Source organism: Nicotiana tabacum, chromosome 11 (assembly GCF_000715075.1).
Source record: "Nicotiana tabacum cultivar K326 chromosome 11, ASM71507v2, whole genome shotgun sequence".
Lineage (NCBI taxonomy): Eukaryota > Viridiplantae > Streptophyta > Magnoliopsida > Solanales > Solanaceae > Nicotiana > Nicotiana tabacum.
In genome coordinates, this window is record NC_134090.1 from 15,907,034 (window position 1) to 15,923,256 (window position 16,223).

A 16,223-nucleotide genomic window follows, 5' to 3' on the forward strand; every position below is an offset into this window, starting at 1 on the left:
CGAGATGAAGGATCTGGGTGAGGCAAAGAAAATTCTTGGCATGGAGATAATAAGAGATACACGTTCAAAGAAACTCTGATTATCTCAGAAAGAATATCTGAAAAGAGTACTACAACGTTTTGGCATAGATGAAAAGACTAAGCCAGTTAGTACTCCACTTGCTCCCCATTTTAAGCTAAGTACTACTATGTCGCCAAAAGATGAAGCTGAACGAGAGTATATGTCAAAGGTACCATACGCAAATGTTGTTGGCAGCTTGATGTATGCAATGGTCTGTACGAGATCTGACATTTCACAAGTTGTTGAAGTTATTAGCAGATATATGCATAATCCAGGAAAGGAGCATTGGCAAGCTGTGAAGTGGATTCTACGGTATATTCATAATACTGTAGATGTTGGGCTAGTTTTTGAGCAGGAATGCAATCAGTCTGCAGTTGGATATTGTGACTCAGATTTTGCGGGTGATCTGGACAAACGAAGATCAACTACTGGTTATGTGTTTACTTTTGCAAAGGCACCAGTTAGTTGGAAGTCTATTTTGCAGTCAACAGTTGCTTTGTCTACAACAGAGGCAGAGTACATGGCTATTATAGAGGCTGTGAAGGAGGCAATTTGGCTTCAGGGATTGCTAAAAGAGCTTGGTATTGGACAAAAAAGTATCAGAATTTTTCGGTTTATCATGCAAGGATGAAGCACATTGATGTTCGGTATCATTTCGTACGAGAAATCATAGAAGAAGCTGGAGTTGCGGTGAAGAAAATTCATACTACAGAGAATCCTGCTGATATACTGACAAAAGTGGTGACTGCGGTCAAATTTCAACATTGTTTAGATTTGATCAACATTGTTGAACACTGAAGATTGAAGATGAAGACATAACCAAACTTTGTATTGAGAGAAAATTGAAGATGTGGAATTTTCCCAAGGTGGAGATTTGTTGTGCCAAAGTCCCAAGTACCAATATAAAAGAAGGCCTAATGTTTAAGATTTAAACACACCTTTCATTTGCCTTCTTATCTCTTTAAGGGATTTGTATCTTCTTTCTTTAGTATTATTTCACTTGTATTTTTGGAGTGGAATAAAATATTGGTTGTGTCCGAGGAAGTATGCAAAATTAACCGAACCTCGTAAATTCTGGTATTCCTTTTATTGTTGCTTTATTGTCTTATTTATTATTTAGTGGTTGTCATAATTTTTGGTATAATAGTTGTGACTCATTCACACTATATACATTTGACTTCCGCAAAACTAATAACATAAGAAAAAATGCTGACAATTCAACTTGTGGGACAATTATTAAACACTGTACTGAGTTTGGAAGAAAAAAAAGGTAGGAATACAAGTGATGTAGAAATTTTGAGATAATTAATGAGTCAGAGAAAAGTGATATTTGGGATAATTTAAGAGACATCCTCTCATTTCGCTTCGTAACACTAACTTCCATTCCATTGTGGTTTACGATATTACGATCTGCCTTGGCAAGCTAGTAAGAATTTAAGTTTAGATATTTAACATCCATACCTGGTGGCTGGTAGTCTCAAAGTTCTTTACACTATCACTTTATAAAAGTTACGTAAAAGTTTTTTTTTTTATTTTGTTTACTCCTGTTTCAATTTAAATGACACATTTTTCTTATTAGTACGTTTTAAAAATAATTGGAAACAATTTAACTTTAAACTTTTTATTTTACTCATTTTGTCCTTAATGAGAAATTTTTATAACAACAAAAAAGTCATGATCCCACAAAGCTTTTTGCCCTTTAGTTTTTAGGACCATGAAAAGTGCAAGTCAAACTTTGTGGAAACAGACAGTAATATAAATGTTTCAAACGTGAAGAATTAAGTGATCCAACTTTGTGAGTGATGTCTACCTAGTATAAAGTCAAGTAAGGCTACTGCAAAAAGATTAGGTGATCCTGCAAATGTTGATCAGTTAAAATCTGATCTTAAGATCACATTAACGTAATCTTGTTAGTTGTTTAGATTACATAAGAGATTAATTAGAGAGTTGGCTGTGTGTCTCTCACCACTATATATACTTGTCTTTTCTCTTCCATTTAAGTCATCAGTTTTCAACAATTGAGAGTTCCTTCTTTCTTCTTTAAAAGAACAAAAACAATACTCTCATCTTCCATTAGCAATGGCCTCAGCAGCAGCAGTTGGCAACTATGAAGAAGAGATCGTTCGCCCCGTCGCCAACTTCTCCCCTAGTTTATGGGGTGTTCAGTTCCTTTCATTCTCCATTGACAATCAGGTAAATAATTAACTTCTTTCTATATAGTTTCTTCTTGCAAGCATGGTTAATTTCTTTCTTCTTTATGTTTATTGAACAACATTAATTTGCCAATATCTGTTTTGTTTTTTACTTTTTGTTTTTAAACATTCAAATATACGATATATAGGTTGCGGAAAAGTATGCTCAAGAGATTGAAGCATTGAAGGAACAGACAAGGAGTATGTTGTTAGCAACCGGAAGGAAGTTGGCTGAAACATTGAATTTGATTGACATTATTGAACGCCTTGGCACATCCTACCACTTTGAGAAAGAAATTTATGATATTTTGGATCAAATTTACAACCAAAACTCAACCTTCGATGATTTGAGCACTTCTGCACTTCAATTTCGATTGCTCAGGCAACATGGTTTCAACATCTCTCATGGTAAGTTCATCATAAAGCACATACGCCTTTAATATAATGTTGTTATATATCCATTTGGAAGAAGGCTAGTTACTCTATCTTGAGTTTTATTTTTTTGAAATACCAGAAATTTTCAGCAAATTCCAAGACGAAAATGGCAAATTCAAGGAGTCTCTTGCTAGCGATGTCTTAGGACTATTGAGCTTATACGAAGCTACATATGTAAGAACTCATGCTGACGACATCTTAGAAAATGCACTTGCTTTCTCAACTATTCATCTTGAATCTGCAGCTCCACATTTGAAATCTCCACTTCGGGAGCAAGTGACACATGACCTTGAGCAACCTTTGCACAAGGGCGTTCCTAAAGTTGAGACCTGATTCTTCATCTCATCAATCTGTGAGAAGGAGCAATCAAAGAACAATATGTTACTTCGATTTGCCAAATTGGATTTCAACTTGCTCCAGATGTTGCACAAAATAGAACTTGCTGAAATATCAAGATGCAATATATAAAAACAATAAAACCTTTTTGACTGATCATTTCTCTAAGTACTGATGTTAATTTGTTATGCTGCAGGTGGTGGAAAGATTTGAATTTTGTGACAACACTTCCATATGCAAGAGATACAGTTGAATGCTACTTTTGGGCATTAGGAGTATATTTTGAGCCTCAATATTCTCAAGCTAGTATCATGCTCACTAAGACCATATCAATGATTTCGATTTTGGATGACACCTTTGATTCTTATGGTACAATTAAAGAACTTGACACATACACGGATGCCATAGAAAGGTATATATGAACTTCATCAATTCATTTATTCAGATATACTTTGAAAGTGATCAATATCATGAAAAGATTAAGGCGAGCTTTTGCTCATTATATTTATGTTCTTTTAAAATGCACAAATTTACCATAGCTTTGTCACCTTGCAGATAGGATATTAGCGAAATCGATCGGCTCCCTGATTACATGAAAATCAATTATAAGGCTCTTTTAGATCTTCATGAGGATTATGAAAAGGATTTGTCTAGTGATGGAAGATCTCGTGTTGTCTACCATGCAAAAGAAAGAGTCTGTAGACCCAACGACCTAACTATCAAACTACTTTTTCCTTAATCAATTTTTCACATTGTTTTATCTCGTGTTCTTTTATTCGTGATCATAAGCTCGAAGCAAACAAGCAATTCTCTAACACTGGAATTCATATGTTTGGGTTTCATAGGTGAAAGAACTAGTAAGAAATTATAATATCGAAGCAAAATGGTTTATTGAAGGATATAAGCCATATTTTTCTGAATACCTAAGCAATGGGCTAGCAACTAGCACCTATTACTCGTGCCCTACAACATGTTATTTGGGGGTGAAGTCTATTACCGAGCAGGATTTTGAATGGTTAGCAAAGAATCCTAAGATTTTTGAAGCTAGTGCAATATTATGTCGAATTATTGATGACATAGCAACATACGAGGTATGAGTTGTATCCCCACACATATTAGATCATTATATGATATTTGAGCAAACAAAGTATTGCGACGACAATTGAGGCAACCCTAATCAATTTGCCTTTACAGATTGAGAAAAGTAGGGGACAAATTGCAACAAGAATTGAGTGCTACATGAGAGATTATGGGGTATCAACAGAAGAGGCAATGACTAAATTTCAAGAAAAGGTTGATGCAGCATGGAAGGATGTTAACGAAGGAATTCTTAGGCGCACTCCTGTCTCTATGGAGCTTTTATATCGTATTCTCAATTTTGCTCGTATTGTTGACTTTTCATATAAAAACAACCAAGATGGATATACTAACCCGGAGAAAGTTTTAAAACCTCACATTATTGCCCTACTTGTGGAATCCATCAAAATCTAGAGCTGCCAACTATTGCTCATCTTAAGGAAACTTCATTCATCTTTGTTTAGAAAATAAGATGTTGTGTTTTTATCTTGTTGAATAAAGTTGTTAGGGAGTCGCTTTTGCGATAGTGCAGTGCACTTCCTAACTAGGACGCATTTAAATCCTTATAAGAATAATGCTACAAGTCTAATATTTATAATACATAATTAAGAAGAAGAAATAAAATTGAAGTTCCTTTTCTAGTTCTCTTGTTTTGCTTTCATTTTATATTATCTTAACACAAGCTCTTTTCTTTTTTCTTTAAGTTATTTCCTGATTGTACATCTTAAGTTGATATTTGAGGTTTCTAGTGACGACATCCCCACTAAAGCAATAGTTTGAAACTTATTACAAAAATTGAGATATTTGACGAGCGCAATTTCCACATTGACAACCATTAAAAAGCTTTGAATTCGAATTTGGATTTTCAAAAAACATTGTTTGTTAGAATTGGATATTGTTGCAAATAATTGAGGATTCTTTCTAGGTCTCATTCTATCTCTCAATCCCAAATTTCAGTAATGTAAAGCAAAGGAAAAGAGAAGAGCAATTCTACCATTGAGAGCCATTAAAAAAGCTTTGAAGCTTTGAATTCGAATTTGGGTTTTCAAAAATCATTATTTGTTTGGATTGGGTGTTGTTGCAAATAACTGAGAATATGGTTTGGAGTTTATATCTCAATTTTGAGGGGTTTTGGTGAAGATTAGACTTGGTTTTGGCTGAATTTCAGATTGAAACTCGAAGAAGAAGAAGAAGACATGACATACATTATACTGTAGAAATTGAAGCAAAATTGTAGAAAAATTATAGAAAAATTGTATTTTGTTGTTTATATATTTTTCTTTTATTCATTTAACTATTGTATGAAAGTTGAACAACATTGTATAAAAATTATATTTAAGTTGTATGATATTGTAGTTGTATATAACTGAGTAGAAATAATGTATGAAAAGTGTAGATAAGTTGTATAATATATAATTAGTTGTATGAAATTTATTTTTTACCATGTATAAATCAGATACAAAATATACAAAAGACATATTGTATAAAATTTATTTTTAAGTTGTATGTTGTTCTAGTTGTATTTAACTGGGTAGAAATAATGTATGAAAGTTGTAGATAAATTGTATAATATATAATTAGTTGTATGAAATTTATTTTACTATGTATAAATTAGATACAAAATATACAAAAGACATATTGTATAAAAGTTGTATTTAAGTGGTATTATATTGTAGTTGTATATAACTGGGTAGAAATAATGTGTGAAAATTGTAGATAAGTTGTATAATATATAATTAATTGTATGAAATTAATTTTTATATGTATAAATCATATACAAATTATACAAAAGATATATTTTATAAAATTGTATAAAAATTATTTAGTTATATCGAAGTTCGTTTAGAACAGAATAGAAAGAACGTAAAGTGCCTTGCAGCTTAATTCCAAAATCTCACAATTACTACCACTACATGTTCTGGATTTCTTCTTTCCTTAGAATTGGTAACTGATACTCCTATATTAAACTAGCATAATGCAAAACTTATACAATGATAAAAGGATGGCGAGACTACTTCTTCACCGCACAATAATATTGTGTGATGACCCAAAAGGTCATCACTTGTGTTGCAAGTAAATTCAGTGTCCTAAGACCTTAAAACATCCTATTCGTCTCACCTCGATATGCGTGCACAGTCCAGACGCGTATCCGAAAAGCTATTTTGTGAAATTTTGTGAAAAATGATGAATTTTGCTTTTAAAATTAATTTGAGTTGACTTCTGTCAACATTTTGGGTAAACGGACCATGACCCGTGCTTTGACGGTCCCATTGGGTCCGTAGGAAAATATGGGACTTGGGCATATGCCTGGAACCGAATTCCGAGATCCCAAGCCCGAGAAATAAATTTTTAAAGAAAATTATTTTCTGGAAAATATGTGTTTTTGGAAATGAAATATGTTTGAAAGTAATAGTATCGGGCCCGTATTTTTTATTCCGGATCCCGATACAGGTCTTATATAGTATTTAAGTTGAGCCCATAAAGTTTGGTAAGAAACGGACTTGAAATGACATGAATCGGACCCTTGGTTGTTAAAAATGGAACTTAAGAGTTCATGAGATATTTCTTTGATATTGATGCTAAATTCGTTGTTAAAGGTGTTAATTTGACAATTTGATCGCACAAGTAAGTCCATATGATGTTTTTGAGTTAGTATACATATTTCGTTTGGAGCCCCGAGGGCTCGGGTGAGTTTCGGATAAGTTCTGGGATGTTTTTACACTTAGAAAAGTTGCAGGTTCAGAGAAAGTTGCAGGTCTCTGAAGTCAAGTCTCGCGGTCCGCGGAGAAACCTTCGCGACCGCATTGGGGACTTCGCTACCGTGGTGGGAATTATGCGGTCCGTGGTGGGTCAAGGCCATACCTTTGTGGCCGCGCTCGATTTCTTGCGGTCCGCGGTGGAGCTCCGCAGCCGCAATCCTTTTTATACAGTCCGCGGAGAGGGTCTGAGAGGGGTATATTTAAGCGGACTTTTCAGTTATTTTTCACTTTTCAAAACCCTAAAACACAATAGGTGATTTTCCATACACTCTTTCTTCTCCTAAAACACTAGTAAGTGATTTCTAACTTATTTCTTTCACTCCTTAACTTCTTTTAACAAGATTTCATCCTAGAATCTAGGGTTTTCATGGTGGAATTGAGAATTTTGGGTAAAACCTAAGAATATTGAAATTTGGGGATTTAGACCTCAAATTGAGGTCGGATTCCAAAACCAATTATATATCCGGGCTCGGAGGTGAATGGGTGATCGGGTTTTTGGTCCGAATTTCGAGTTTGGACCAAGCGGGTCCGGGGTCGATTTTTGGACTTTTTGGAAAAAACATTGGAAAACCTATTTTCATGCATTAGAATTGGTTCATTTAACATTTACTGATATCATTATGTAAACTGTGGCTAGATACAAGCGAGTTGGTGGTGGAAACAAGAGGTAAAGCGGTAGTTGAGACTTGAAATGTGTTCGTGGCATCGAGGTAAGTGTTTGGTCTAACCTTAGGTTGAGGGATTAGGAGTTGAGTCTTATTTGCTATGTGCTAAATATTGAGTACGACATATAGGTACGGTGACGAGTATCTATATGTTGGTGTCAACCGTGAGTATTATTCAATGTTTAATGTGACTCTGTTTCATATTATTCATGCTTTACATAATGATTTTTATTGATGAATAAGACTTGTGAAAGCATTATTGGCGATTGAACATTGTAGAGCGTTGACTCAAGTTGAGAATTGAATTGAGAACTAAATGTGGAAAAGAGAAGAGGTTTATGATATTATCTCTCTTGTCGGGATGTTATTGCCTTGTAGTATCTCCCTTGCCGGGACGTCATTATTCATGATATTATTTTCCTTGCCGGGATATTATTGTTGTGCTATTGTTCCCTTGCCAGAATTTTTATTTTAATTTACTTGATTCCCTTGCCCTTATTGCTTTGGGTGAGGAAGAGAGTTAAAGCTCGAAGGGTGATGTCATGCATGATATTTGTGAGAGAGTGTAATGCACAAAGGGTGATGCCGTGTATGATTTTGAGAGTGTTAATGAACGAAGGGTGATGTCGTGCCAATATTGTAAGGTAAAAGCACGAAGGGTGATGCCGTGTCGCACGATGTACAATTCCGTGCCAATTATTTTGATTTCTATGGTGAGGACGAGAGTAAAAGCACGAAGGGTGATGCCGTGCAGATTCTATTGATTCTTATGGTGAGGATGAGAGTAAAAGTACGAAGGGTGATGCCGTGCACTTGTCTTTTATTTCTGCTTCTTATTGATATTTGAACTTTGGTGGATCCTTATATTTATCTGTTGCTCTTATGTTATTATTTGATGTTCCCCGTAACATGTTTCCCCCTCCCGCCCTTAACTGTTCATTCTTGCTGTTACTTTTCGCTGTTTATGATTTAACTGCACAAGTTTATTTGGTAGTCTGGTCCTAGCCTCGTCACTTCTTCACCGAGGTTAGGCTAGGCACTTACCAGTAGATGGGGTCGGTTGTGCTGATACTACACTCTACACTGTATGCAGATCCCGGAGTTGCAGCTTATAGACCTTACCTTTGGGTTGCTGCCTTCAGTCCATTCGTAGATCCGAGGTAGTCCTGCAGGCGTCCGCAGGCCTTGGCGTCTCCTTCTATCCTTTCATCCTGTTTCATTTATGTATTTCAGGGACAATGTTGTATTTATTTTCTTCGGACCCGTATTTGTAGTGTTCTTAGACCGTCTATGAAATTGTGACACTTATTCTAGGTACTCTTTGTTTAAGGAATTGTATTGGAAATATTTAAATGGTTTTATTTTGTTCTTCCGCTTATTTAAATTCCGTTGTATATATAATGCTGGTTCATAATTGTTAAAAGATTAAAATGGGAAAAAGGTAAATAATTCAAATGGTTGGCTTGCCTAGCTTTCATTAGTAGGCGCCATCACCACTCTCGAGGGTGCGAAATCCGGATCGTGACATATTGGCATTGGATTACAGGCAATTCAATATTAAAAATTCCTGAGAATAACAGAGGCTGGCCTACAACTTTAACCAAAAAGGAAATGTAGGGTTTTTGCAAGTGATAAAAGATACTAATTAATGATGGTACTCAGAGAGTTCAGAAAGCGAAGAGGAGAAAAAAAAAGAAGGAAAAGGGGATGGGAAGCCTAATAATGAGGCGACGATTACTTCTTCTTCAAATAAACATATACTCTAAAGCATGGAGTTCATATACTTCTGCATATTCATTTCTGCACTTATGCAGAATTTGACAAAAATTTTGCCATTTCAATAGTTTTGCTTGACCTTTTAAAAGAAAAATAAATATCGTACACCGGCATTCTTCGGAGTGCAAGATGGCTTGAAAGCACTGGAAGGGGCCACTATGTTTGGTCTAATTCTTTATTATTAATCAAACAAAGTTTTATAATTGTCTTTTACCTTATTGTTTTCCTAAGAATGAACCAGAAATATTTACAAGCTTTTATAGATATCTTCCTGGAATATTAAGTTCAACTATTTTGCTATTTTTCTTATATTTTTATGTGGTATATATCCTCTCCCTTGAAACCTCCCTGCCCAGTTTACGATTGTTGAAAAATATGAAAAGAGAAGAGGAGAAAAAAAAAGAAAAGGATGTAACTAAATTCCTTAATTAAAGGCACTAATAATGGATTGAGAGCCTTTTAAGGTGGAATGTATATATTTTGTAAACAAAACTTGTGTAGGTAGGATAATTTACTAAACATGACTATTTAGGGTAATAAAGTTTCCAATAAGTGTATAAGAATGAAGAAATCCCAATTGAAAAAAAGATCTGCCGGCCCAGGGGAAAAAGACAAAAGAAACACTAATCATCTGAAAATTAAGAGCATGTTACTCAGAATTTTATATATGCCATTTTATTTATTCTTCAAGGGAAACATCAGAATTTCCAATCATTCAAACTAAAATTATTGGCTTAGATAGATGAACGTACGGAGGAAGTGGTCAAACAAGTAGATCATTAGAAAAAAGTGAAGAAAATCTGGACACACAAGTAATGGTTAACTATATATAGAGAGAGTTACCTATTTTTGCATATGGAGAGTTACCTGTTATTATTGCAGGTTAACTATATCAGGTTTAATACGATGAGTTACCTTTCATCTGACAGTGTAAAATTCTTTCAGTATATATTTATAGAGAAGTTTTATTGTATGTCTCACATTAGTTGTGTGAGGCTTTATCTCACAAATTTGTGGACCCCAATCTTATACTTTTGGGTCCACAAAAATCCAGATCCACAAAACTGTAAGACAACAAAAAATACTTCATACAACTATTGTAAGTTGTATAAGACACAAAATAAATTTTTTCATATTTGTATATTACATACCAGACATAACGTCTTGTCTTGTCTATTCCATCCAAGCAATTGACAGGCAAAATAATATACTTTTATTCGATTGGTCCGAAGAATGAAGACTTGGTCCCTTAGTTTCTGCCGACTAAAGCTAGAAGACAGAGTCACATAAATTAAACATGATTTTCAAGCTCTAAACCAAAACCTTATTTATTTACACTCACCATTTGCATAAACTAGCAGATATACAAGGTCAGTCCAAACATTGTTAGTTTAAGACATATTTTTCCTAAAAATGTCAGGTGAGGAGGGATGGACTTCCACGGGCGAAGAAGAGGAATCCATGTACGATCGGAAAAACGGCTACGATTCCAAGACTGGAATCTATCACTCAGTCCTCCAACTTAGTGAACAACACAAAATGCCTAGTGATAATCTTGATCTTGACACAGCCAAATTTGTGTTGTCACAATTTCCATCCCCTGCTCAAGCTGAGTCACAAATAGCACTAATTGACTCTGCAAATAACCAGAAATTAACCTATGCTCAACTCCGTCGCGCTATCGCCTCACTTGCCACAGGATTATACCATGCACTAGGTGTTAGAAAAGGTGATGTTGTGTTTGTTTTGTCACCAAATTCACTTTTGTATCCGACTATATGTCTAGCTGTTCTTTCAGTTGGTGCTATATTATCCCCTGCCAATCCTCTTAACACTGAATCAGAAATTTATAAACAAGTACGTTTATCGCGTGCAAAACTAGCCATTTCTGCACCAGAAGAAGTACATAAATTAGTCCGCACTGGTGTGCCAACTCTTCTCACAACTCGATCCAAGAACGACGAAAATTCAGTTTCAGTAGAGGATTTGATTGAGAACTGTGACCCTTTAGAAATGCCAAAGGATAGACCAATGCTTTCGGATACAGCAGCAATACTATACTCTTCAGGAACCACTGGAGTTAGCAAAGGTGTAGTTTTGACTCATGCTAATTTTGTAGCAATTATGAAACTTCTTAAGTTCTACGTCGATGTAACATCGTCTCAGGACGATGTTTTCCTCTGTTTCATACCGATGTTTCATGTATACGGTCTAGTCTTTTTCGGTCTGGGATTATTTTGTTCAGGTGTTACAACTGTGTTGATGCAAAAATTTGATTTCCAAGCAATGTTGGAAGCAGTTCAGACACACAAAGTCAGTAACATTCCAGCAGTTGCACCAGTGATTCTCGGGCTAGTTAAGTATAATAAAGATAGTTATGACTTATCATCGTTGCGGAAGGTTTCCTCAGGAGCTGCACCACTGAGCAAAGAGGTAGTGTTGAATTATATGACCGTATCTTTAAACGGTTAGAGAGAATATCCTTTTTACCAATTGATTATATTATTGTGTCTCAACATGTCCCTTCACGTGTGGACCTGATTCAGTTTCATGGTCAAACACGTGAAAATATTTTTTGCTTTTTGGATGACACTGAGATTTGAACTTGAACTTGTTATCTGCTTTGATACCATGTTGAATTATTTTATCATCTCATATATCAGAGAAAATTAACCTACTTTCTATTACTTCATTATATTATGTCTTAACAGGTAGCTTATGCATTCCGGGAGAAGTTCCCTTGGGTGGAGCTCAAACAAGGCTATGGCCTAACTGAGACAACTGGTGCTGCTACATTTTTTGTTACCAATGAGGAGGCAAAGGCGCGTCCATGCTCAGTAGGGATGTTGTTCCCGAGCTTCTCCGCTAAGGTGGTTAATCACGATACAGGGGAAGCATTGCCACCATTTAAGGAAGGTGAATTGTGGTTAAAAGGTCCAGGGGTGATGAAAGAGTATTTCGGAAATGAGGAATCAACTGCTGCTACAATCACTGCTGATGGCTGGCTCCGAACTGGTGATCTTTGTTACTTTGACCACGAGGGGTATTTGTACATCGTTGATCGAATAAAGGAACTCATCAAGCATAATGGTTATCAGGTATGGGCAAACTTTCATGATCTCTACATTCACTATCTACGCGTCAAAGTAAATTTGGCCGTTTTGTTTATCTGATTAAAATTAGCGATAAGTATCAGATGATGAAAAATAGTTTAAATTGTTGTAAAAAGGGCAACCACGTACACAAAGCATCCCGCATTCACGCATGGTCTATATAAGGGCCGCATCCCTAGGTGTGATATGGACAGTCTATCCTAATGCAAACATTAGTGGCTGATTCCATGGCTCGAACCCGTGAATAGTTTATATTGTTGTGATTTTTTAAAGGAAAAATGACACTGTATGGCCGCTCTCAAAACAATAGCCGAAAAATATATATTTTTTATATATATATACATTTTGTACGTTATATACAAAAATTATACAAATTTTATACATTTTTGGGCTACCAAATGTACAGTTCTGGCGCAGGCTAAAAATGAAAAAAAGCTTTTTTTTTTTTTTTTAAATAAGTACTTTGTATTATGATAAAAACGCTGAAACTGATAACAGGTATTTCATATATTTGGTAAAAAAAGTGTCGATAAGCACATTTTCAGGTAAAATAAATTGGTTTATATTCAAATACAGGCAGCTCCAGCAGAACTTGAAGCAATACTATTGAGTCACCATCAGATACTTGATGCAGCAGTTGTCCCGTGCGTTGCCTCAACTCCTCTACCCCTCTCTCACTTTTCGTTAAATACAACTTTTGTATCTAACAATATAATATTTTTAAGCAGACTAGAAGACGAGGAAGCAGGACAAATACCAGCGGCATATGTTGTAAAAGCAGCTGGTTCTGAGCTCACAGAAGACCAGGTCATTCAATTTGTTTCTAGCCAAGTAGCCCCATACAAGAAAGTCAGAAGAGTTAATTTTATCAGTGGTATACCAAGATCAGCTGCAGGGAAAATATTGCGAAAGGAGTTAGTGCAAAACAAATTGCCAATTCTGTCCAAATTATAAATTTGTCCTTAGGAACCAATAGTTAGCAGCAACAAAAGAAAATGGATACATCGACAGTGTAAAAGATTGAGATTTACCTATCAGTTTAATTTTATATGTTAAAAAGGACAGTCCGGTGCACAAGGTATTCCGCGTTTACGTAGTGTCCGGAGAAGGGTCATATCCTAAGGGGCATGATGTAAACAATCTAATCGTTATTTTTACCTGTTATAATGAATAATTTACCATGTTTTGCAAATAATCATTTTAGCTATCAATCTATGATTGTTATGAAAAGTCACATATAATTAACTTTTAGTGACCAGATAATGTAAGTCATATGTACACTATCAATGTAAATATTGTTCAACTGAATCTCTTTCGACAAAAACAAATTACGCAAATAGGGAAAGAATGATTATTATTATTATTATTATTATTATTATTATTATTATTATTATTATAACATTTAAACGTTGAATATCCTTGATGATAAGATTGAGTGTACGTTTTATGTCACGTGTCAAATCCTAGGCGATTACTGCCCATAATAAGTAATTAACTTAAACATAAACAAATAATCTATTATACAACAAGTTAAATAACACTGCATAGGCGAGTAGTAATTCGGGAGAATACTATGAGAGTAATTACTCGACTAATTAGCAACCATAAGCGAATTGCATGAAAAGGAAAGTTAATTAGAACACAATAAGATTGGTGAATCGATCACAACCCTAGAATATTTATCTTTACTGAATTCTTAACAACCATTTTCTGCCTGCTTAGCTAGTTAATTGTTACAATCTATGCTTAGTTATAATCTCACCATTCAACTTCGATTGACTCGACTAAATAACAATTTGAGTGAAATTAGTGAATAGTTAGCACAAGTCTCTATAAGTTTGACACTCTATTTATTATTGTATTACTTTGTACGACCACATGTATATGCATGTGCGTTTGGAACAAAATTAATCAGATTAATATAAAACTCTTGACTGGTAATAAGCATTTCAGTCTGGTTGTGAAAACTTGCGAAGGCTCGTAGCATTTTTGGAAGTCTGCAGTGCGACCAAACTAAATTTCATTCTTAGGAATGTTGATTTTGTAAGAATTGCAGTCTTTTGTGGCCCACATATTGTGGTAATTAATTAAATTAACTTGTCTCCCAAGTAATTACCTTATCAGAAAATATTTTATTGTTATGCACATCTAGAAGTTTCCTTAATGGAAGAAAACTATTAATTATAAGTATCTAGGGCAATCGTACTTTACGGAGAAGTCCCTACGGCTAAAGCATCTACCTAATAGTCCCTAGCCTACCTATAAATATACTTGTGACTCTATCAGTGTGGCATCCTGTGATATGCACAGGCTAGAAGACTCCTTAGGTTTTCTGTCAAACGTTTCAAAGGCGATTCTCTATATCACTTGAACAACCATGGTTGAAGGTACGTTCTCACTAATATTTCGCTGCGTAGGTTCTGTGTATGTGCTTAAATTCTACATCGTGGTATCAGAGCTTGCCTTTAGCTATCTTGTTCAGTATCTGGTTTTGCGAATATAGTTGCAATAGATCTGTATTATTGTATGATTACAGATTCTCTTGATTTTATTTGATGTCTTTTAGCTAGACCGTAAATTGGATAATCGGTAGGATGGGTTCTCTTCCGTAATCTTGACTGTGTGTCACGACCCCAAATTCTTACCTTAGGATGTCGTGATGACACCTAGTCACTATGACTATGTAAGCCTAACACATGCTGATTTAATAACAGAATTGAACTATTTAATCATTTATCATAAACCATTAAATGACATACATAGCTACAAACGGCCAATAGTTATACATTTTCCAAAACCGGTAGTACGGAGTAATAAGAATTACTAAAACACACTAGAATTTCTAAACACAATACTGTTTTGAATTACAGTTTAACAATACATAATGAAGTAGAATGGTGACTCCGAGACCTGCGAACGTCAAGCAGGTATACCTTGAAGTCTCCTATCGTGCAGACACAACTCTCAACAACACAATCAGAATACTTAGATCTGCACAAAAATGTGCTGAAGTGTAGCATGAGTACACCGAAACAGTACTCAATAAATATCAACCCTAACCTCGGTAGAGTAGTGACGAGGCCAGGTTAAGACACCTACTAGACATAGAAACATGATCAAGATATACATAAGCTAACAATGGAAAGAACGTCAATGTAAAACCAACAACGGAAAACTTATTGATTTACAACCAACAATAAAGTAATAGAAACATAAATGGTTGCAAGTAGTAAGCGAGTAATAAAGTGTGATGACCCGTCCGGTCGTTTTCAGTGTTGTATCCCCATTGGCCCATTTATTGCTTATCCTATGCTCATTTGCTATTATGTAACTTGCCAGAATAGTTAGTTTGGTTCCGGGGATGTTTCGGAGTGAGTTGAGACACTTAATCCCAAGGTTGGAAGCTTAAGTTAAAAGAGTTGACCGAATGTTGACTTATATGCAAATAACTCCGAATGGAGTTTTAACGGTTCCGATAGCTCTGTAGGGTGAATTTGGACTTATGAGTGTGTCCGGAGAGTGATTTGGGGGTCCGTAGGTGATTTTGGCTTAAAATGGCGAAAGTTAGAAAATTTAAAGTTTGGAGAGTTGAGAAATTTGACCGAGAGTTGACTTTCTAGTTACTGAGATCAGAGTTTGGTTCCTAAAGTTGGGATAGGTCCATTGTTTTATTTATGACTTGTATGCAAAATTTGAGGTCAATCAGAATAGATTTGATAGGTTTCGGCATCGATTGTAGAAATAAGACGTTCATAAAATTCATTAGACTTGAATCGGTGTGCGATTCGTGGTCTTAGTATTGGTTGATGT

General features: G+C 35.2%; 1 protein-coding gene and 1 pseudogene across 2 annotated transcripts; both read left to right on the forward strand.

Moving 5' to 3' along the window:
- Positions 1 to 1,920: 1,920 nt before the first annotated feature.
- On the forward strand, positions 1,921 to 5,323 carry LOC107792284 (5-epi-aristolochene synthase 2-like; annotated as a pseudogene).
- Positions 5,324 to 10,592: 5,269 nt separating this feature from the next.
- On the forward strand, positions 10,593 to 13,620 carry LOC107792538 (putative CoA ligase CCL5). Of its 2 annotated transcripts, XM_016614790.2 has the most exons (4): positions 10,602 to 11,733; positions 12,012 to 12,398; positions 12,990 to 13,057; positions 13,142 to 13,620. In XM_016614790.2, exons 1-4 carry the CDS (start codon positions 10,714 to 10,716, stop codon positions 13,365 to 13,367), a joined length of 1,701 nt encoding a protein of 566 aa, XP_016470276.1. In that variant the 5' UTR covers positions 10,602 to 10,713; the 3' UTR covers positions 13,368 to 13,620. The 2 variants fall into 2 exon arrangements, with proteins under 2 accessions (XP_016470340.1, XP_016470276.1); XM_016614854.2 differs by lacking the exon at positions 12,990 to 13,057 and having other exon boundaries at positions 10,593 to 11,733; positions 13,142 to 13,338.
- Positions 13,621 to 16,223: the final 2,603 nt, after the last annotated feature.

Coding starts and splice junctions, on each gene's coding strand:
- LOC107792538 (XM_016614790.2), top strand. CDS start 10,714: ATGTCAGGTGAGGAGGGATGGACTTCCACGGGCGAAGAAGAGGAATCC. Junction 12,399..12,989: donor TCAAGCATAATGGTTATCAG/GTATGGGCAAAC, acceptor ATTCAAATACAG/GCAGCTCCAGCAGAACTTGA. Junction 13,058..13,141: donor CTTGATGCAGCAGTTGTCCC/GTGCGTTGCCTC, acceptor ATTTTTAAGCAG/ACTAGAAGACGAGGAAGCAG.